Source organism: Oreochromis niloticus, linkage group LG3 (genome assembly GCF_001858045.2).
Source record: "Oreochromis niloticus isolate F11D_XX linkage group LG3, O_niloticus_UMD_NMBU, whole genome shotgun sequence".
In the NCBI taxonomy this organism is placed as follows: Eukaryota; Metazoa; Chordata; class Actinopteri; order Cichliformes; family Cichlidae; genus Oreochromis; species Oreochromis niloticus.
The window spans coordinates 6,059,867-6,082,429 of NC_031967.2; the positions used below are offsets into that span (position 1 = coordinate 6,059,867).

Genomic DNA, 22,563 nt, shown 5'->3' on the forward strand with positions numbered 1-22,563 from the left:
GTTCGCTTTAAAAGGTCAGTGTGGCGTCCTCAGCCACATCTGCGGAGAAAGAATGTATGAGATTTTCTACTAAAAAGCCCTTCAGAGATTTTGCCAACTACTGTCTTTACGTTCAAACATCATTTTAGGCAAACGCAATGAGGTTTTTTTCCCCCACAGGTTTTATTGAAAAAGGGATTTTACAAAGGAAGTTTGACAAGCAGCTTCACCTCAGTAAACAATGCAATAAAAATGACAAACAGAAATCTCTGCTAGGACGGATTCTGGACCGACAAGAGTCCAAAAAAGTGGCTATATAATACACACATACATACAGTACATATAAACATACATGGATACAGAGTTCATTTTACAGCATGTTGACAAATTATGTACATCTGCTTAAATATTATTTATCTGTCTGCTAATTTCAGTGTAGCACTTGTGAAATACTGTGAATAACCAGCACATGAGGCTTCTTATTACTCAAGATAAAGGAGTCTTTTCAGAAGACAGAGCACAAAGGCACTGGATCCAAAATCAGGTCTTTACTAACTCAATGCACTGAAATAAATCTCATCACAACGCTGTCATCGCTTTGTCAATTTCCATTTTCAAATGTCCAAAAATAATACTATTTCAATGATTGTTTTCAAGCTGTAATAGAATTAGCAATCTATATTATGCATTCACGGGCACACAGTCCAGAACACTGTTACTCCAAATGGATTTTGTTTTGTCTTAACAAAGCACTTGGCAACTTTTAAACTACACAAGCCACTCTTGCCAGCAGATTTATTACAACCCTGAGCTCTGTCTTGTCTTCGCTGTAACTTTGGAGCAGTCACAAGAGGCCTGCCATTGAATAAACATGGTAGTAACTTTGCCCTGACGCTCTATAAGCTGCTGCTCTTTAGTCGTGACTTATCTGTTTATCACCTTCTCCTCAGTCGTCAGGAATGCACTGCTAGCACATAAACATCAACCCTTTGCCAGACAGTCTCACAATGCTTTTGGTTAGGGTGCCTTTTATAAAACAGTTGAACCAGTTGAGCCGGTATGCTAGCACGAAACCTCTCGCCACAAACACTGAGATGCAATCTAAAGGTGCTACTGTCTTTAAAAAGGTGACTCAAGTTGTAAAAGTTGGGACGGAGCGTGGTGTCCTGCATAGATCTAAAGGGCGGCATTGCAAATAGAAAATGGAAAAACCGTTTAACCAGCAGTCAGTCCGGCAGTTTGCTGTAAAGGTGGGGAGAAAAAAAAAAGTGCAATGCAGCCGAGCGTAACACCTAAACCTGACATGCAGACGCGTAAATGGTGTTGCTGTAATACATTCTCAGAATTACTGCTGCTGTGGTTTGAGGACTAAATCTGAGTGCTGTGCCGCAAGCTGTTACCCCCACCATCCACTGCACATCCAGCAAAGATGCTGTTGATAGCCAAATGGCATCTTCACCAGGGGGAATGTTTTGGCATGCATAGCTGGGCAGATTTGCACTGACAAATTCCCTGTTATAAACCAATCCAGGTCCTCAAGGGAGAAGTGCAAGGATATACAGAAGTGTGGGTGGCCGCAAGAGACGGAGGGTGGTGTGCAGGAGGTCAACCGAGGTCAGTGGACGTCCCGCTGATGGCACGGAACACATGGAGGGAGTTCTGTAACAGTGATCGCATCATATCCTCCGGGTATATCTGGGGTCAAAGCAAAACAAAAGCACAATCAGTGTCAGACACACACTTTGAGTACTGTGAGTTAGTGTTCTTCACATTCAAGCTGAGTGCATACTAAAGCTGGACTTTATAGTACTGCACAGTGGCCTACACCACAGTGGGTGATGGTGCACCTGCATCGCCCTGCCCTCACCACAGACTAATGTCAGAATTTTGGCCTGATCTTCAACAGTGGGGTACTTTTCGTCAAATGCAGAACATTTCAGAATGTACTGAGTCAATGCGCAGAATATGAGAGATGTGAAAATGGCGTAAGTCTGCACTGGCAGAATAATGGCTTAATGGCACTGTGAGCAAGCTAGATACATTTACAGGATAAAACATTGTGTTTAACGGATGCATTATTCTATGGTTGATCAATAAACTGTGTTTATGAAGCATATTAATTCCAAGCAGCAAAAACACAGTTTTTGTGTACTGTGTTGCCACAAAGTGCAGATAGTTTTCTGAGAAGGTCATGCTGTAAAGCAGATTTACTGCAAAGCAAGGCAAGGCATTTCAGTTATATGGAACCAAACACTACAGTCATTCAAGGTGCTTTACAAGAAAAATGAAAAACAAAAATAACAGAATTTTTTTAAAAAAGACAGAAATAACACAAATGGTAACAATGATGGAACAGCTACTCGGTTGGTTGAAAGCAATAGTGAATAAAGCCGGTTTAGCTTCTTTCTTTTTTTTCAGTGGATACGGTTGGAGAAGACCTGACCTCAGTGGGCAGTTGGTTCCAGCTTTGGGCATCACATTGACTAAATAACCCCATTTAGTTTCAGCTCTGTGACCACTAGGTGACCAGATCTTGGAGATCTTAGAGGCCTACCACATCTGTATCTTAGACATCTTAGACATACATTTATGACACAAACCGTTTAATAATGTATCAACAACCAGTAAAAATTTATTTTTATTTTTTATTTAAAATAAAAACCTTTAAATTGAATTCTGTATTTTACTGGAAGAAATGCAGGGAGCTGAGAATTGGAGTGATATCCACTCTCTTCCTGGATTTTGTTAAAATTCTAGCAGCACCATTCTGGGCTAACTGTAAATGTCTAGCAGTCTTTTTAGCCAGGCCAATAAAGTCAACTCTATAAGAAATAAAGGCATGAATGAGCTTCTCTAGATCTTGCTGAGGACATAATCTCTCAGTTTAGCTACTTTTGTGAGATGCCAAAAAGCTGTTTTAGTTACAGCCCCAATACGCTCAGTGAATCTAAGGTTCTCTTCCATGATTTTTTTCCACAAGTTGCAATTGTGCATCCTTGTGTCCAAATAGGATAATCTCTGTTTTGTTTTCACTTTTTTAAGGCACAAACATAGACAGCCAAATAAATCTGAGTATCGTCTGCATAGCAACGATAGGCTGACTTGTATTCCTGAATGATGTCACATAGAGGAAGCATATGAAGATTAAACATTAAACAAAAGTGGCTCAAGAATGGACCCTTGTGGGACTCCACGCAGCGTTAGTATTTTCTGCAACTCAGAAGTATCAATAAAGACAAAATAATCTATATAAATAAATATTAATTATACCTTCAAGGTATGAAGTAAATCATCTAAGAATTGTTCCTGTGGGACCAACTGAATGTTATAATCTAAGAGTATGATGTACAGTATCGAATGCTGCGCTACGATCTAACAGTACCAGGGTAGTCAGTCTGCCTGAATCCATATAAAAGCAGTTTCTGTGATACTGATGAAAGCCTGATTGAAAGACATCAGGACAACAATTAATAATCATCAAGAAATTACTAATTTGATTAAAAAATACTTTCTGAATATTTGTAGCATAATAATAATAATAATAATAATAATCTCTTTTTTCAGCTGGGGTTTGACACCTGCAGTATTTAATGATACAAGGAAAATAACAGGGTGGATGGAACCATTCACAGTGTTCAAGAGCTCGTCTATGCTGCTGTGGTACTGTAAATCAAGCTTAACTTAAAACCGCAGCAAAGACATTGTTTTCTTTTAAGATGAAGTATGTAAAATATATATAATTAATTCTAAACAAATAGCATGAAAAGACGACAACGACGGTCACAATTTCCAACTTTGTTGTTCATTGTGTACGGTTAGTGCTGCAACAAAACCATAAAACCAAAAAGTTCTTCTGCAGCAGAGTAGGAAAAGCTACTAGCCATTGTCAGAGCAGCAACAGTGTTTACACTGGTACAGTGATGCATGTTCATATTAATCCTAAATTGCAATTAATGAAGTCAGTGTCTGTGCAAGACCTTTTAAAATGCTCCATTTCAGACTGTTTTTTGTTTTGTTTTTAAATCTTGGCTCCGTATGATGTCAGTGTGAACTAATCTTCTCAAGGACACAACTGCGGTTGTGTTCACAGAAGCCCCACCCACCTGCTGTTGAAACTATGTTTGAGAGAGGCATGCAATAAGAAGAAAGTAGGTTTAAAGTGAGAGTGCTTCACCAAGGTTCATGAGAAAAATAAGGATTTTTTTTTTTGCCTGTCCCGTTCGGTACTTTAACAATCAGAATTATTATCTGAAGGCCAACAAAGATGCCCAACGGTTTTTTTCCCAAGTGGATCATTATGGCTTAAGGATTATTTTGTCTTGTGTCTTAATCCTGTCCAAAACCAGCAGATGGCTGCCCCTCCCTGAGCCTGGTTCTGCTGGAGGTTTGTTCCTGTTAAAAGGAGGTTTTTCCTTCCCACTGTCACCAAATGCTTTATCTTACCTTGCCTACAGGCAATTTTTGTTGTGCTTTGGTGTTACATACAATGGAATTAAATTTAATTGAATTGTGATTTCAGGCAAAGTTGCTTTAGTAGAATCCAAGAATGTAAATGAGCACATTAGGTTCCCTTTGAAAGATATACGGTGACATATATATTTATAATATAAATAATATTAATATAAAAATAATAGAATAATATTTATTAAGAGGCCCAAAAATGGACATTGCCAGTCCTGTAATAAGTCAAAAACATCCGGTCATCCGTCATCCCAGTGAAAACTAAACAGTGGAAAGGGTGATGTGACTAAAATCTTCACTCTTAGTGAAAAAGGTTATGAAGAATAATGTCTTATCAACTTAAAATGCATGTCACTGTATTTATTTTATGAAAGATAAAATGCAACAACATGAAAATTACTTTAGCTAGCAGATATTCTTCCAGGGAGTGTCAGAGCTTTCATGAATCAGAGGAAGGTCATCCACAGCTTGGCATTATTATGATCTACTTGAGCCTTCACAGTTAGCAGACCTCAACAAACTATATCAAGGAATATTTACAAAAAAGGTGCGACAGTAAAGCAAACAAAACTAGAATATTTCTTGATTCCACAGATGATTCAGCAGTCAGTGAGGCTGCACAGCATCCTTCGGGTGTTTGCCTAGGTTCGGGTGTCTCCCTTCTATATCACAGCCAGCTGTCGATGACCTCGCAACAACAGCACCTCGCTTCAAATCACCAGGATCAAAACTTTGACCATTCACTGCAAAACTATATTTGTTTTATTCTAACGAGGAGCCTTCCCACTAAAAACACACCCATGGGACATAAGACACAGAGGCGACAGATGGCAGCGATGCAGATGGCATGTTTGCCTATAGTGTAGTTTGCTTGGGAATAATTATGGTGGCAGTAGATTCTTTTTTTTTATCAGGATGCTGTTTTTACATATGCGGACACGCAAATAGTCAAACCTTAACCAGGACACCAGTGTGATTGTAAACGGGATTTGATTAAAGGCGTCTCTCATTTGCATTGTTTTCAGCACCATCAGTAGCACTAGTGTTGACAAACCATTTCACGTCCCAGTGTGATCTGACATGTTTGTCAAGGAGGAAGTAACTGCGTGCAAAATGTGTCTCGACTGCCAAACCACTTTTAACCTCTGAATGTATTATAAAGATCTTTCCAGCTGAATGCATTTTATTTGACATTAAACTGCTGCATTTGTCGGATCCATTCCTTTTAATCCTGTTTTACTTCTAATTAGGACCTGACTATTAACCACCCAAGTATCGATTGCTGTTGGAATGTTTTTGGGGATCCAGATAAATGTATTTAGATTGCTTTTAGATTTAACCATAAGGTGTCTGGAAGAAATTAACCCTAAAGTGCACAGTCATCATTAGTGTTAATCAAAACACATACTTAAAAAAACACAAAGTCACACACAGTTGCACTTTACCTTGGGTTTTTTCCTTAAAGCTTAAGGACAGCATAATGGAGAGAAAAAGTCAGACCAGTTAGTTTGGTTACATCAAAAGTCGGCAGGCACAAAGACAAATGGAAATGTGGCCTAACAATACCAACGGGATGTGTGGCAGCTGTGCAGCAATACATCATGACTTATCATTTATGGGAAGAGACGTCAAACTAATGCACAAATGCGATGAGCAACACCAGTTTTTTCATGTATAAAAACTCATTTCTCGCTGTTACAGTTGCAACACATACATGTTTCACAAGAGCCGACTCATCCGGCTCAGCCGAACATTTTTTGGTTTAGCCTAAATTCTACTGTCAAGGATTTTGAAGAACGTGCAACTACAAGGCAAAGAACACGAGCAGTGTTCTGTAGCACTGGGATGAATTTTCTCTAGGAACAGTTTCTTCCTACCGTCACTCATCACATCTCACTTCCAGTTTGGTTGTGCCCAGTGGTGAAAATGAGGAATCAAAAGTCTGCTTCTGAAAACCGCTCTATAAGTTATGTAACCGAAAGGGTCAAATAATCCTAACATCTGGGCGGAGCTTTCACGAAATCAGGCCTGTATTCATGAAAGCTAACTAGCATGGCTCACGCTGAATGATAAGCGCACCAGCATTCCTGTTTATATGGAGCATGAAGAGCTGGAATTTTTCGTTGTTGACCCTGACTAGAGTAACTCTGAATATCAGCCTAACAGGCAGCTGGTTTGTCCATGTGGATACAGTTTGCTTTTATTTGCCCAGCTTTTCAGATATCCACTCTCCACACTGGTGCAAAATCCAGCACACAAGCATTGCAACAGGAAGTGACTTTTACACATGAATCTTTCAGTGTATACAGTGTATAAAGGTTTAGACTCTAAGACAGACACCATTCTCCCCAAAATGTTGGAAATGTGATAAAAAGAGTGCATTCCACTTCAAAGTAAACACCTCACCTGACAGTGGATTGTGCTGCTGTTCCCTTGAATGTGAGCTCCTTCTAAAGTGAATTGGGATCAGCCCCTGGAAGTCCTGTTCTGACCTTTTACAGCTGCGTGGTTTCATCCTGCACCTGACAGCTGTCAAGCTACGACCCAGACACAACCCACTGCACAAAGTGACGTCAGAGTGACGACTTTTATAAGTCATTTTTGGATGTACAATTTTGGTCTACTGAAGGGGTTGTTTTGTAACGGCAGGCTTTCTATTATACTTCTAGTGTTGACGTCCGTACAACCTCCATGTACGGGCTATTTATAGTCCAAACGTGATTGTAGTGGACGTCTTTTCAATCTCAAACTTTGACTCATTTTAGATATCGTTTTCATAATGCTTCTACATGTATAGGCTCTGCATTCCCATGTTTCCAGATGGTGGTGGGCATGTTTATCCATGATGGCCCGTGCTCTTTAACTAAACAACAGTGAGCAGCTGCTCGGTGGATTTGGAGCAGAAATGTCCCAAGCTTCTCACAGACAGTTTGCAAAATGTGCACATCGACAAAGACTGTCGAGCAGATAGTCCAGTTCATATACACACACTCGCACGAACTTCTCGGACTTTCCATCGAAACTCCTCCCAGTCCTACTACCGATCACACACGCACTCACTTCCTCTGACAAGGCTCTTTACAATAAGACAGGATACCAACCTCACTAAAATAAAAACGAACTATATATGATGCAAATGCACTTTTGAACTTGTTAAACACACTGTACTCCTATTGAAATGAATTCCAACATTGTTCTAAATACTTTAATTATTATTCATTTATATTTTAACATAGATTTCAATATTTTTAATATTTAAAAAATAACTGATGAAACTTTTAAACTGGTTACAAACAAGGAAAATTAAAATTAAAAACAACAACAACGATAAAACCAACCCACATGTACTGAATAAATCAATAGGCTAACACATAATAATCATGTTTGTTTATAAATAATCTGTGTTCATGGTATCCTGTTGATAACAACAATGTTGATGTTTGTAAATAAAAAGAAATTACATTTATTAATCATGTGAATTTCCTGCCCCTGTCATAGACATCCACATGATGTCCAAAAAAATTACCCAGTCCAAGTTGGGTCATGGTAGGATGTCCAATTTGTGGACCTTGTTTGGACGTCGTATAGACTTCTAGAATTGGTCATGGACCGACGGACCAGATACAGACATGATCTGCACGTCTATCCGACGTACAATGTTTGCTGGGAAGGTTCAAAAGGCTCATGAGTGCCTTTGCTTCCTATGATATTATGGGGCTGTTTGCCATGAATTTGTAAGAAAGTCAACATCAAATGGTAGTGCAGTGCCCTGATGCATCACAGGGAGAACATTTAGCACAAAGGCCATTGTGAACACATTGTTGTATCTGGATATGATAGTGAGTTGTGGCTCACCACCAGATCTCACTTACCAAATGTGAATTTGTTCTGCTTCCCAAAAGCGATATTCAAGTTTCAAGATAGTGGTTTTAAGTCGGTTTTAAAACGGTAGACCAGAGCGTGTCAACAAAGTGCTTCTGTAGGCGGTCAGAACAGGACTATCAGGGCAGGATCTAGATGTGGCAATAGAGCTGGAAGTGGTGCATTTCTGAACCATTCAATGGCCTTAAAAGGGGATTGTAGCGAAATTTAAATGAGGTACTTTTCTCTTCAAACCTTTTTATGAGTGTGGTCATTTTGATTGCACCTGTGTGCACCGCAAGCGGAAAAATACATTTTTAGTGGACTACATGTTGATTTGCCATGCAGGAACCTCTCTGCCACACACCTCTTTAAAGCGGAACAAAATATAAAGGTTAAATTAATGCACTGTGGGATTTTCCCACTCCCGACATGGACAAATGCTGTATGAATTGCACTCGGGGAAATAAAATTACCTGCTCGTGGATGATGTCCGACAGCTCTTTTACCATTTCTTTGAAATTGGTTTTCAGGCCCTCATGATACTCAAACTGGTCCTCTTTGATCAAGCGCTCGTTTATGTCCAGCGCCATGCTGCAAGCCTCGACAAAACGTCTGGAATCAGAAGCGAAAGACATTATGTGAACAAGTTAAAGTTGGGGTAAGCCAATAAGCCCCTTGTGATTTTTTTCTACTCATAAAGCAGACATATACCTGAAAACATCCTTGAGCTCCTTTACTTTCTTGTTGCCGGACTGGTTGGATTTACTGTCATCCAGGAATGCTCTGGCATACGCCATGGGGCCTGCATTCACCTGCAGAAAAACAAGCCTCAAAATGTAACGCATTCTTCTTCTTCACTGATCAGTGCACGCAGATAACAGTTGGTACACACCACTCACTTTCTCAGCAGCCCCCAGCGTGTTTCACCACTATAGCTTCTAAACAAATTTAAAGCTTCTTACTAATAACTCAACAACTATCTGTCAGTCTGTTCATCTACTTTAACAATCTTTCATCCAATCTGCGTCAAACGTGGTGGGTGGATTGCTGGGAATACAAGAGACTTTATGACTGTCTGCATGTGACATGTGTAAAGAACGTCTGTATTTTCTAACTATAAACAGCATTGAAACAGCTCTGTACTCGTTTTTTACGGGGACTTATTTAATAATAAAAAAAACACACAGTTAACACTCGGCACTCTGCCCAAGTGAGTCATAAAATAAACACACAACAACAAACACATTTCACTGATTATCATCTGAACACACTTTCTCGTGAAGTGCAAACGAGAAAGTTACTCATCAAATCTGGTGAAGCAGATTATTACAAGACACCAGAAAGGTTGCGCTCAAAAAAACTATTTATACCCAAAATGTTGACTTAAAGTAATCCGATTACATGTAAATTTGTTACATAAAATTAGCAATGGAATCTGGTCAAATGAAATTTACTTCTGTATACCTCCAGTTTATCTCAGGCACAATTGTCTTAATGATTTGTTATTTTAATAAATAAATCTTTGATTTTATGTGTTTCAGCCGCGTTTTACTCAGAATTATTGCTGCGTGTTTATGAGGACAAATAATCCATAAGAGCAGGGCTGCACAATTAATCTTCCCACAATTAAGCGAACGCGATCGAGCGATATTGAAAATGCGTGAGGCACCAACAGAATGCAAAGCAAAAGCAAATCAAGCGCTCCCTCAATCGCCACCTGAAAACGTGCTCGCATGCAACAGTCTGTGTTCCCTCCACTGTGTAGCGTTAAAGTTATCTTGAATCATCTGGATGAGCAACGCAACAAAGTTCAAATGCTTAGAAGTTCTTTGATGTTCCACAAGAACAAATCATAAGCAAAGAGTGCTACAGGACTGTGTCTGCACTACAAAGCACTTCAGCTCATTCAACCGCCTGGAAGTACACGGCAGACTAAGAATGCACGAAGAAAAGAAAAGCAGCGTGGAGGTCGCTAACGTGAACTGTCCAACATCGAGTCAGATGTTCATGAAAGTGAGCCTGTGCGCAATCTCATTCCATGTGGCCAGAGATAACTTTCCACCAATCACAGCGAGTAACAGAAGTTTCAGGAATTGTCAGCTTACTGGAAAAAAGACACGTTACCCCCCCCACGGGCAGAAACAACCAAAATGCGAAATGTCACAGGGCAAATGGAGAGGCACCTCAGAGCTATGAATTTAAGTCCCATCCATCACGCAGGTACGATGAATGTTGTACTTGTTTTTAGGAGGTGCACTCCGGTCGGGCAGATGAACACCTTATTTCTTCTAAAAGTTTTGGCCAAAACTGTTCAGCCCTGCAAAAGAGCTTTAAAGAAAACCACAACAACGACAACTGTTGTAAACATTCGAGCTGGACTATTGCGTCTATCGTTTGCCATCCATCTTTGGGTCCATACTGCACAAGCACATCTGTTTGAAGTCTTACTTCAGGTGACTTTAACAGGAAGAGGAACTGGAGCAGCGCCAGCCTGTTCTCGTCATCAAAAACTGCACATTTGTAAACAGGGGATCTATTCTCAGCATAATACTGGGAGTGTTATGACAGAAACTCCCACACAAAAGGAAACCGCTTTAATTCCATTAGGGAGGTTGTGGGAAGTATCCATAGATGCAAACCAAGGCTGGAGGGACATCCAAGGTTAGAGCTGGCAGACTGCCTGACCAGGCCACACATTCTATGTGGTGTTAATAAAAATTGTGGCCGCGTCCAGAGATCGCACAAGACACAATGACACACTGTATTTGCACAGTAATTACATTTGCAATATGGAACCATATATGTCTAATAATACTTTTTTGTAGGTTTTTCATTTCTGTAAACGTGATTTCTAAGAAGGTTTCAAAAGACCTGTGCGCCTTCGCTGAGGGCAAAGTCTGACTTCTTTAAAAATGTTAGCTGAATGTACAGACAATAAGCTTCGGGAAATGTTTGTTTAGTGCGAATGGCTTCAGGAAATGTGTGTTTAATGTCTGGTAAAAACTGTAATATTTAATTTAATAAGTAATAGTTAAACTGCAAAACATAAAAGGAGCAAGCTGGAGGGAGTTTCTGGAATCAGTCCTTTGAATTTCCTTTGGTGATCTACAAGACTGAAAACTTCAACGACTGCAGCAATGAGAGAAATACCTAAAGACAGTAAAACAGGGGTTTCAGACACATTGCCAGCACAGCCTGGTTCAAGGGTAATGCCCACTGGATGACTGTAAAAAATAAGACAAAAAAACCAAAAACAAAGCCAGGAAAATGATCAGACTTTCAATTTAGCACGTCTTTTGCGTGGCTGTCAGTTAATCTATTCCAAGCAAGAGCTCTGAGTCATCCTTAGATTTACAGCCTTATTACTGACAGAGACAAGTGTCCAATGACTGCCACAGTACATCTGAGGGAATTCAGCCATGGAGCAGTGCTGTTACTTTGTAACTACTGAGTCAGTGAGGATTTCCCAGATAACTGCATGTTTTCATCCTGTGCTTCGTATGACTAAAACAAACAGAGCAGGGTCGGGTTTCCTCCATCGGCATTTTTACACGAGAATGACACTTATAACTCATCATCGTGTGAAAGAAAGAAATGCTAATACGAGTGAACTAAAGACAGAAAACTGAAGTATCTATACTCATATTCATGCGTAAGTCCTGTTATCTCAACTGATCTGGAGGTACCTATGGCCAGTCAACTGAGGATTCACCCCCGAAAGAAGATATGCTTAATAAGTTATAAATACTATTTTAGTGGGTGTGTGCAAGAAATGCCATAGACCGGCACTAATTTATAAATACGAATACAAAGTATTTCATTCAGATAATAACCCACACAATAGAAAAAAAGCAGCACAAATTAGCAAATCGGAATGAGCAGATGATGAGGTAGTGAGTAATCTGCAGAGACAGGTGTTACTGTAATCCGATTACTTTTTTCAAGTAACGAGTAAAGTAAGGGATTGCTATTGCAAAAAAGTAATTCGACTACTGTTATGATCTCGTAAGCACGCCGTGTTACTAAACTGTGATTTTGTTTGCGAGAGTGTCTCATGACAATGATGAACAAGCGTGCAACGTCCGTGGCAGCAACAGACGTTTGCAGATCAACAATGGATTATATGGCGTGCGGGAGAGAGTGCGGCCATGCAGTGTTTAAAGCGTGGAAGTACTCACATTACTTTGAGTTTGATTTGTTAAAAAGTGACAAAAACATCTGCGTGGAAAGAAAACTTCTTTCTACAGCAAAAAGATTAACTCAGGGTTCATACGCCTTTTTCAAGGTCAAATTCAAGCACTTTTCAAACCTTGAAAAGACAATATTAAAATTCAAGCATTTTCAAGGATTTCAAGCACCCGTACGAACCCTGTTAACTTCAAATCTGAGCAAACACCGAGCATGCTGCCACGGGAATGTGAAACCCCCGGATCCACCCACTGACATGACCGCTGCGACACTGGGCAAACCTCCACCTGCTCCACTCCTGCTGAACAGGTGAAAATAGATTTAAGAGCGACAGGACTTAGTGCCGTTGAATCTTTGATTTCATTTATTCTCTGCTCTGTTTTACTTGCATCTATTTGAAAGAGTGAGTGTAAACACTAAACATTATTTTATTTTATATGCTGGAATATACAGAAAATAGGTTTAAATGTTAAAGACATTTCTTCCAGTCAGCGGCTGTTGCATATAATTTAATTTCTGCTTGATGCAATGTGCATAAAATTAAATGATTAAAACTAATAAAACAAGTTTTAAAAAGACACTTTTTCATTTCATTCAATTTTATATGATGGATTATGCAGAAAAAATAGAGTTGGGCTGAAAGGTGTATGGCTTTTTTATGTTTTCAGGTTGTGTATCATGTTTTTAAAAAGCAACTCAGTAATAAGGTAACTAATTACTTTTGAAAATAAGTCATCAGTAAAGTAACAAGATTACTTTCTTGGAGAAGTAATCAGCAATTGGTAGCTAATTACCTTTTTTTAAGTAACTTGACCAACACTGGTAATCTGCAAACTAAAACATGGATTTTAGAATTACCTTTCTCCAAAATTAAAGAAAGTCTGTGAAATTCAAAACAATTCCTCTCCCCTCCTTATGTGGTGTGTACTTTCAGTAGCTCGAGATACAATGTGATGAGTAGCACTGTCTTGTACTGGAACTTTTTATTAGTTAAGATGGGTGTAGATGGTAAACATATACCTTGGACACAAGCAGAGTTTCACATAAATGTATCTATGCCACATCATTCTCATCTTTGTGGACATTGCCGGCGTTCACTTATTAAACTCCCCAAATGGAATTCACGAGATTTCTCTGTGTTAATTTGATTGAGCTCAGAAGCTAGCTCTTATCGTTTCACTCTTCACAGAAAAACTAAGTGTAAAACTAATAATAAAAGTGAGTGATCGGCTGTGCAGCACATCTGAGAAAGTTGACATTTCGGTTTTTGGGGTTTTTTCGCCTTTACCTGCACAGAGACGCAACCCTGCAATTTGAGCTGCAGCTGGATCATGTCCACTTCCTGGCTGGAGCAGAGTTTAGTCAGCTCTGCTGTCCGTGCCTTCATCTCATCTATGGCCACATCTACCGGCTTAAGCTCCACCTGCTTCTCAGCCACCACCTCCACCCGCTTCTTCACATATGGGAAAGTGTTGGCAGCTAAAGATAAGAGTGCAGGCAGAACTTGTTAGGTCATGTTACGTGGCAGATACAACAAACAATGAAAGAAAAATCAACAAAAAAGAGACAGTAAGTGACATGTTATAGGGGTGATCTTCAGGTGAATTCTTGTTGTCTGACATGCCTGAGCAACCATGGACATATGAACTTTTGTGTGCGCAAACAATGAGAGACACATGCATTCAGCATACATAAAGAGAAATAGATAAATAGATAAATAAAAGGTGTTCTTCACTGCTCAGAGGAGACTAATGTCCAGCTGTCAGTTGCTACAGTAACCAGCTGTTAATACAGTTCAGTATTTATTGATAATTTAGTAGGTAGACGTGCATCTACAAAAAGACAAAGGAACCATGTTTTTGCACACTGCTACTAGGACTTTTATAGGATTAGGATTTTTTTTGCCTTTGAAATGTGCAACGGTGGTAACGAGGAAGAATGTGTTACTAATGTGGCGTATCCACATGCGAAACGTTCTTCTCATGTTTGCTTTCTAAACGTGTTCTATGTACTTATGAGGACGGTCCTCCTCTTGCACTGCTCCTCCACCCCGCCGTGCTTCTTCCCCGACAGCGTGTACGGTGTCTCGAACACAAAGCGGCTGATGTTGTGGCACTTCTCAAAGTCCGTCTTCTTCTCTGGCGCTTCCTTCTCCTCGAAGTACGGCTTGACAAAGGTCACTTGGATGTAGGCAAACTTGGGGTCAAGGTCTTTGGGGTTGACCTGCAGGCAAGCAGTCAGCAAGTGAAATGAGAAAGTCATCCAGAAGCTAGATAGATAACTCACTAAAATCTTCTGAAATCAAAAGCAGTCAAAGAAACAGCCTTTAAAACCACCAACTGGGACTTCATTGAAAAACCACGGAGTGGAAACTGATCTCTTCCCAACATTGTGTTGGACAAATTATATTTTCTGAGTAAACACCAGAGTGTGGCATCTGCTTTCCACATATACAGCAGCCTGCCAATTAAAGTAAAAAACCACATATCACGAGTATTTATTCCAGCCGTTTCCCACCCTTTCCTTCCTCCATTTATCTACTGCACCTTATTTGAGTCTTGAATCATCTTGACATTTTCTGGCCCAAACTTTTCCCCGTAGAGCGTCAGCAGCCGCTGGGAGATTTCGGACAGGCCTGTCAGTTTGGGTTCTTTGTAAATGTACTCCTTCCCGTCCTCCTCCTCAAAGAAGCCCTGTTCAAAATACACATTTTCATTGGAAAAAAGCTTAAAAAAACATTGCAAAACTGCTTGGTGCTAAATTTTCAACTTTTTCTTCAATACAAAGGTTCTTATTGATTATTATATCATCATAAAAGATGCAGTCAGAGACCACATCGCACACTGAAGGGCATCACATTGTAGGTGTTTGCTTTATTTTGCAATTTCCTCAAACTTCCTCAAATCTTGCCTTTAGTCACTCTCTAACCGTTATAATTCAAGATTGTATAGGTGAATGGTTTTACTCACAGCTTTGAATCACACAAAGCAAAGCTGAGAAACTGATTCACGGTTCTAAATAATCCTCAGTTACCTTCGACTTGGCCTCATTTATTCTTCTGACAAAGTACTTTTTGGTTCTTCTTCCTTCAAGCCAAATTTCTGATTGGCTGATTGGCTGTCCCCACATAAACAGAAAGACTAGGCAGCAGGAGGGTGGGGCTTCTTTGCTCACAGTTAGCGCTGTGTCCAATAGATCGCCATATTAAAGACATCATATAAAGCCAAGAGGGAACAAACTGTCTGATGCAGAACACTTAGCTTAGTAGTACGCAGACCGGGGTTAAACTCTGAATTTGAGACATTTTCCCAGAAAAGTTAACACATAATAATGTCTGACTTCCCGTAGAAATAAGGAGAAGCGTTTCAAGGCCTAATTATCCCACATCGAACAATTTATTTCCCTTTACGTTCAAAAGCACGACGTCTTTTTCCTTACATGGACTGGCTGGAACATGACACCTTCATTCAAATAAAAAACAAGGAACATCCTGCTTTATATTTATATAACTGCAATGCTGAAATGTCCATCAAAGAGATTTGTACAGCTTGTAATTTCTTCCTGTTTGCTCTCCTGAACATGAGCATGGACAAATTAGCAGGCGTGCTCCCTTTTCCTGCTAACTGCCTGCTTTTGTAGTTTGAGTAAATAGATATTTGAAACCTCTGACACATGAAAGAACTCTTCTTTTGCCTAATAGAGAAAAGCATAACATGGACACTTTTGGTAATATAAGGAAGCTTTATCTATCTAACCCAACTGGGATGGTGTCAGAACAGAAGACAACAGAAAGAAAAAAATATCTGATCCATCATTGGCTTCCCAGCCAAAGATAACATAGCTGTGAGCTTAAACATGTAAAGAAGCCAGAAGTAGCCACTAATAAACCTAACAGGCGAGAAAGACCAAAAATAGCAAAGTTTTAATATTCCGGGTCTTTAACACGTAAGTCTGAGGACTCCCAGTGGGGGAAATAATTATTTGATCCCTGCCTAAATTGCAAGTTTGCTCATTTACAAAGAAATGAACAGTCGCTAATTTTTATGGTAGTTTTATTTTAAAGGAGAGAGACAGAATATCAACTAAAGAAGTTAGAAATTAATTTAGATGTCAGTATTTTATTCTACAGTCGTGTCCCTGATGTCCTTTGAGACACCTTTGGTCTTGCCCAAGGTGGTGGAGAGGTTAGACTGGAAGAGACACATTACTATGTGCGATCCGGAGCATCTGTAACTGACTGACTGATTGAATGAGTGACTGATTGCAACCTGCGGGCACACAGCCAATCTGCAGTGGGAGCCAGAATTATGTGTTGCAGGAGATCACATGTTTATTTCCTTCAGTGACATGCAAATCAATTTGTAACTTTTATGTAATGTGTTTTTTCTGTTATTTTGGTTGATATTCTGTCTCTCTCCATTAACATGAAACTACCACAGAAACTAGAGACGACTCTTCATCTCTTTGTAAGCGAGCAAAGCATGTTTTACTATAATGTGACAAGACTATTAATACTGTTATTTATATTGTTTGAATCATCACCAGGCCCCGTATACACTCAACATTTACATTTCACACAGTCTTCGTGAGTGTGTGGGTGCTTTCAGAAGCTGCTTGTTGACCTCACCTGTCCATAAAAGGCCACTCTGAAGTAGGTCCCGAGCAGCCTGCGGCCCGACTGGATCACCTCCATGATCTTATTGTACGCTCTGTGCAGAGTTTCGTACAGTCGGCTTAGTTTCTGGAAAAAGTAGAACAGATGCCATCAGAGTTTGCCTGTTGTTAGCGATTGTTTGTTTATCGCAGCAAGTGGGCCGTACACACAAAGCCGGCACAGGAATTTGAGTTATGCAACTCGGCAAAACACACACGAATTAAAGTCTATTTGTTTTTGTATACACAAAAAAAACCAAAACTGCAAACCCACGGCTCAAAGAAGCAATTCTGTATATCAAGACAAACCAAAATATTATGACCAGCCCTGCCAAACATGTCACTGCTACATCGTGTGGTGCCACCCGTGACCTCCTTGGGCGTGGACTCTGGACACCAGTCAAGGTGTCCTGTTGTATTTGGTTAGCCAGTCATCCCTGATGTAGTTTAAGTGCTGGAACGTCTGTGGATCAGACTTGTTCCAGCACAGCCCCCAGTAGCCTGACGGCGCCAAGAAGGCATTGCTATTTCTGAGCCACACACACATCCAGTGCAGGAGCCAACGCACTGCACACATTGTCATTTTGACATTTGGTTCATGCTGTTTTTCAATGCTGTTACAACATGTTACAGTGGAGGCACAGTAAAGGCTGATATGACAGAACAGGTTAAGCGGGTATTTAAAAAAAAGAAAAGAGTGGGATGAAATGCCCAAACTTATAATCTAACACAAACAGCAGTGCCAGTGGCTCCTCAGGATTGCAATGCTGACATCTCTGATTTCAAACTCAAGATGCTTCCTGCATTTTTTTATTGTTTTTCTTTAAGTCTGTAAGCACACAGGAACGTTTTGGCGAGTGTTCACAGTCGGCGCTTTTAAAGGCCTCTACCCTTCACTGCTTCAGGCTGGTGCGCACTGAAATAAAAGGAGATGTTTCATGCATCATATGACTCTTCTTCTGCACAAAATGAGCCCTATTAGTGCTGCCTGCTCCAGTCAGAGACGTTATCAGATGATGATGACGAACTGGTGGTAAAAATCGATATAGAAGATAAATATAACAGTGAAATGCAACACTGTTGCAAACAAGACAAGAGGTTAACGCAGCAAGAAATTGTTAAACATGAGATTTAAAATAAATTTCAAAGTTTCTTTTTGTTATAGTTATTTATGGCAGCTTTCTTAGTCACAAGGGGCCATCACAGCAGGTAGCTGCCACTTGTTTGATCTGGCAGGAGTTTTTTAGATTTTTATGCCAGATTCTCTTCCTGCCACGACCCCGAAGAGATCTGTGTCACCTAAAACTGTGGCAAACGTGTAAATCACTGCGGAGCCGAAGCTCGAGTTTATTATCAGTGCCCTGATATTTGTTTCTGATCAGAGATTAAAGGTCACCAATAAAAAAGGAGGCGTGGCGATTACTTTCATCAGATCAAAGTGAAATGACTTTTGGATTAAACACGTATCCTTGGTATGTCTTCTAAGTTCTAGCAGCTGCAATTCCTTAACAGCAGATTAGAATAACCTATAACAACATTTAGGCATTTTCTGCATCATTAAATGATTACACGCAAGTTCCAGTAACCCTGCGATGCACACTTTGCATTGCTATAAATGCATTCCCCCAGCGGATAGCTGATATCACACTTAAAACACACTGTTGAAAAGGTGTCACGTCTAGCTGATTTTAAACTGAAACTCTCCGTATCAGGTCATGTCTTCAGAGAGAGCCACTTTCATGACTCAGCAAACTCTGACTCACAGAATAACCCTCCGAATCCACTGAAGCTGCTTTTGTCAAACTGGGATAGTCACCATCCCCGAATTCTTACAGGGTGAGAAGGTGCGCAAAGTGAAAATATGCACTGTGAAGGGATGAAATGACATCCCGCTAAGGAGGTAAAGTTAATGAGAACTTCATGTGAAAGAGGACACTTCTGTAAATGCTAGAGATGGACCGATCCGATATTACGTATCGGTATCGGACCTTAAAAAGTGGTATCGTGCCATCTCTAGTAAATACAGGCCATTTCCTGACACTCACAGAAACATGGTTTTATGCACGATGGATGTGTGTAAGGACGATGTCACGCTACCTCATATTCGTGGCGCTTCTCATAAATGGGGATAACGAGTTTGGCAATGTGTGTGATGAGTTCGTAGCGCTCAGCTTTCCACAGCGCGTCCACGCAGACCTCGAGGTGTTCCACCAACACTTCCTAAACAAAAAAAGAAATGTCCTTAAAATGTTAACACTGATTCATAAAAAGGGACCCATTACGCTCATTTCCTGTTTTATTTGTGGACTCTGGTAGAGTAGCTTTGCATGATTTACAGTTTGTACTGAGCCTTGGGGCAGCCCCTCACTTCATTCTCTGTCTAAAACAAGCCAATTAGGCTCCTCCCCCGTCGCACCAAATGTTTCCTAGATGGTTCACTCTCAAAGCCAGTGTTGTGCCCCCCTCACCCCCATTGCGGAGCTTAAAAACTGGCACCTTTCGCACGTACGAGCGTTCACTTATCCGAAAAAGTGGCACTTCCGGGCCATGCGGTCCCACCATGCGCGCTCTGTCTTCTCCTAGCGGGGGTGCATTTTAATTAGGTTCATCATCCGCTGTGTGCATTTTGGCTTCTCATGGTAAATTTATACAAACAGGAATTACTTTGTCTTTTTATCCTAACACTATAGAAAGACTTGTTGTTAGACAGTAGAGCTGAAACGGCAAATTGTGTGTGTGTGTGTGTGTGTGTGTGTGTGTGTGTGTGTGTGTGTGTTTTACAAGCAGATTTTCTACAGTTAGTTAAGCGACTGCCCAACCGTGTTGCATTGTCACATTGTTTTTAACAACTGCGCTTTGTTGACTGTTTCAGACTTTAAGACGCCGTGTATCTCAAGAAATGGGGAGATGAACTGCTTTTTTGTCTGTTTCTGAGGGTGGGGGAGGAGGGATAAAGGTTGATAAGAGCCAGCAAACTCCTTCCTTGAGCCTGACACCTGCACGTTAGTTTGTGTATTTGACCGTCTAAATTTCTAATTTTTTGGACAAAGTACGCATTGACTTTTTCTATTCTTTTCGATACTTTATAAGTATGAAACTAAAGATTTTGAGTTCATGCACATTGTGGAACAAGAATCTAAATCTTTGTGTCACAATGATTTCTATAAAAACAGGTTGTTTATGGGGATAATGTGACAAATCTTTTGTGGGCCCTAATAATGATCAATGGTAATTGAAGAGGAAGCTTGAACCCAGGCTCTGGACATTTTCATGACAAGTGACAGCGCAGACATCTGCTAATGAGAGAACATGTTTTACCATCATAAAGACTGTGATATGAAGCATTGTTAAAGTGGCACTTCAGTAATGCTGATGGGAGAAAGAAGTGTTGACTCGTGTTTTTTAATAGATGACTTAAAACACTAAACTCTAATTTCAGGGGTTTATTTTAAGTTTACAGAATATAACATGTGGTAAGACGATGAGTTTTACTTCTCACTGTCCGTGTTATGTGTGTCCATTTATCATGTATGCTGCTTTGCTCTGTGGACTGTAAAATGTTTCATTGTATTCATGAAACAAACCAGAATTTCACTGTTTGCATCTTTTACTGTTTTTCTGCTTTTGTTCACTCCAAGTTTGACAAAACCCACAGCTCAGTAACAACGTGGAGCAAGTGTATCTCAGTGTATTTAGCAGCTTTTTCCCTAAACAGTCAGCTGACTGAGAGAAATGCCTGTAGTCATCCACTTTTGTCACTGTGAACGTTGAAGGAGCTTTGTTCCACAGACACCTTATACTAGTGTTCCCTACACTTAATCCATCACTACTATGTTCTATTTAAATCCAGATTCCTTTTATAGCTTCCAATGAAATTTGTTAAACTGCTGCTTAATGGGACAGAAGTACACGTCACTCTTTACTAACACATTGTAGATAAGTATATTGCATATTTCTTAAGAAATGAAGCATAATCTGCATTTTACCACATCTTTTAAAAACATGTATCCTTTTTCAAACATGTATCTTACATTTAGCGCATTAAAAAAAATATGGCCACCCTTCCAAGACCCTGAGGAATTACCCGAATCACTATGGGATAAGGATGAGGACTTACCCTATGTACCCATCGGTGATGAATTGTAAAGTTACAATTCTTTTATGTAAAAAGCATATTTTTTTGTATATAAATAAATGTTGATGTTGTGCGACGGGATTGCGTGCTTCAATTTTACTTATAATGTGCCAAATCACTACAACAGACGACTCAAGGCAATGCCGTCCAGAGTAAGGATCTTTATCAAGTTTGTGCTACTTTTTTCAAGGAACAGCCGGTTATTGGTAAGGGTGACTTTATGTGTTTGGTTACTTACTTAAGTGTACTACTGTGGAAAGTTTAACCTTACACACATAGATCTGACAGTACAGGATCTGAGGAGGTTCTGAGGTAACTGTTTACAAGATGTTGTATCCTATCCAAAAGTTCTTTGCAATTTTACATTGAGAAACATTATCCTTCACATATTTCACCCACGTAAAATACTATGGTCATCACACTGTCATTTATAATTGTTTAAATAACTCGTGTCTTAAGTCATTCCATCAAACAGAAAATTTAAAAAAAAGCCGCGTGGTTCACTTTTACATCACAAAATGTTAGAAATATAAGCCGTCCATAACAACCTGAAAGTTTGGGAGTTTAAAATGCAAACCGATGGAAACAGAAGTATTGTGTAAACATTTATAAATAAGAGCTTAATAAAGACGCTTCATTTCTTAAGAAATATGCAGATGGAATGATCTTTATCAAAAGTGGAAGCTACATCTGTGGCTAAACCACTATACACCACAACTTTAAAAAAAATATAGTGTGTGAGGCTGTGTAAGTAAAGGGTGGCTTGCCCTTCTCGCCCACATGTAACAAAACATCTGTTGGGGGTCGTGGATTTGACACCTCAGCATTGTGAAAGTGGGGGAAGCATGCTTCTGGCTGGGCATCAGATTTCTGCTTACAACTTAAAATCTCAGTTCTAAATGAAATTAAAAAATGTTTCTGTTAGTGTGGCTAATGTATAATTTGACTTCTACGGCACACACACACGCGAAGAACAACACAGAGAAGAAGAAGAGGGGGTAGTTTACTACGCATTATACAAAACGCAGTCATTAATCTTCCAAATGTATCTTTCTGTTCTGACTTTAGAGTCCTTGTTTGTTTACTGAGCCATGCTTTGGGAATCATACAGTTGTGATACTGGGGAGAAAAGGGTAAGATGTGAGAGACTAAACCATTACACACACACAAAACTTCAAAAATCTAAAGACTGTGTGAGGCTGTTAGCTGTGTTGTCCGGCAATATCCTTATCTACAATGTGTTAGTAAAGAGTGACGTGTACTTCTGTCCCATTAAGCAGCAG

At 39.9% G+C, this 22,563-nt stretch overlaps 1 protein-coding gene across 1 annotated transcript in view; it reads right to left on the reverse strand.

Annotated features, from left to right (window-relative positions):
• Positions 1-141: 141 nt before the first annotated feature.
• The window catches only part of dock11 (dedicator of cytokinesis 11), an 87,926-nt gene continuing 65,504 nt past the window's right edge, over positions 142-22,563 (reverse strand). The window contains exons 47-54 of the mRNA XM_019350017.2: positions 19,243-19,365; positions 17,120-17,233; positions 15,039-15,185; positions 14,505-14,715; positions 13,781-13,971; positions 9,016-9,116; positions 8,778-8,916; positions 142-1,674 (exon numbers count right to left, since the gene is read on the reverse strand). Of these exons, the coding sequence (XP_019205562.1) occupies positions 1,585-1,674; positions 8,778-8,916; positions 9,016-9,116; positions 13,781-13,971; positions 14,505-14,715; positions 15,039-15,185; positions 17,120-17,233; positions 19,243-19,365 (1,116 nt within the window). The 3' untranslated portion in view covers positions 142-1,584. The remainder of the gene's footprint in view (positions 1,675-8,777; positions 8,917-9,015; positions 9,117-13,780; positions 13,972-14,504; positions 14,716-15,038; positions 15,186-17,119; positions 17,234-19,242; positions 19,366-22,563) is intronic.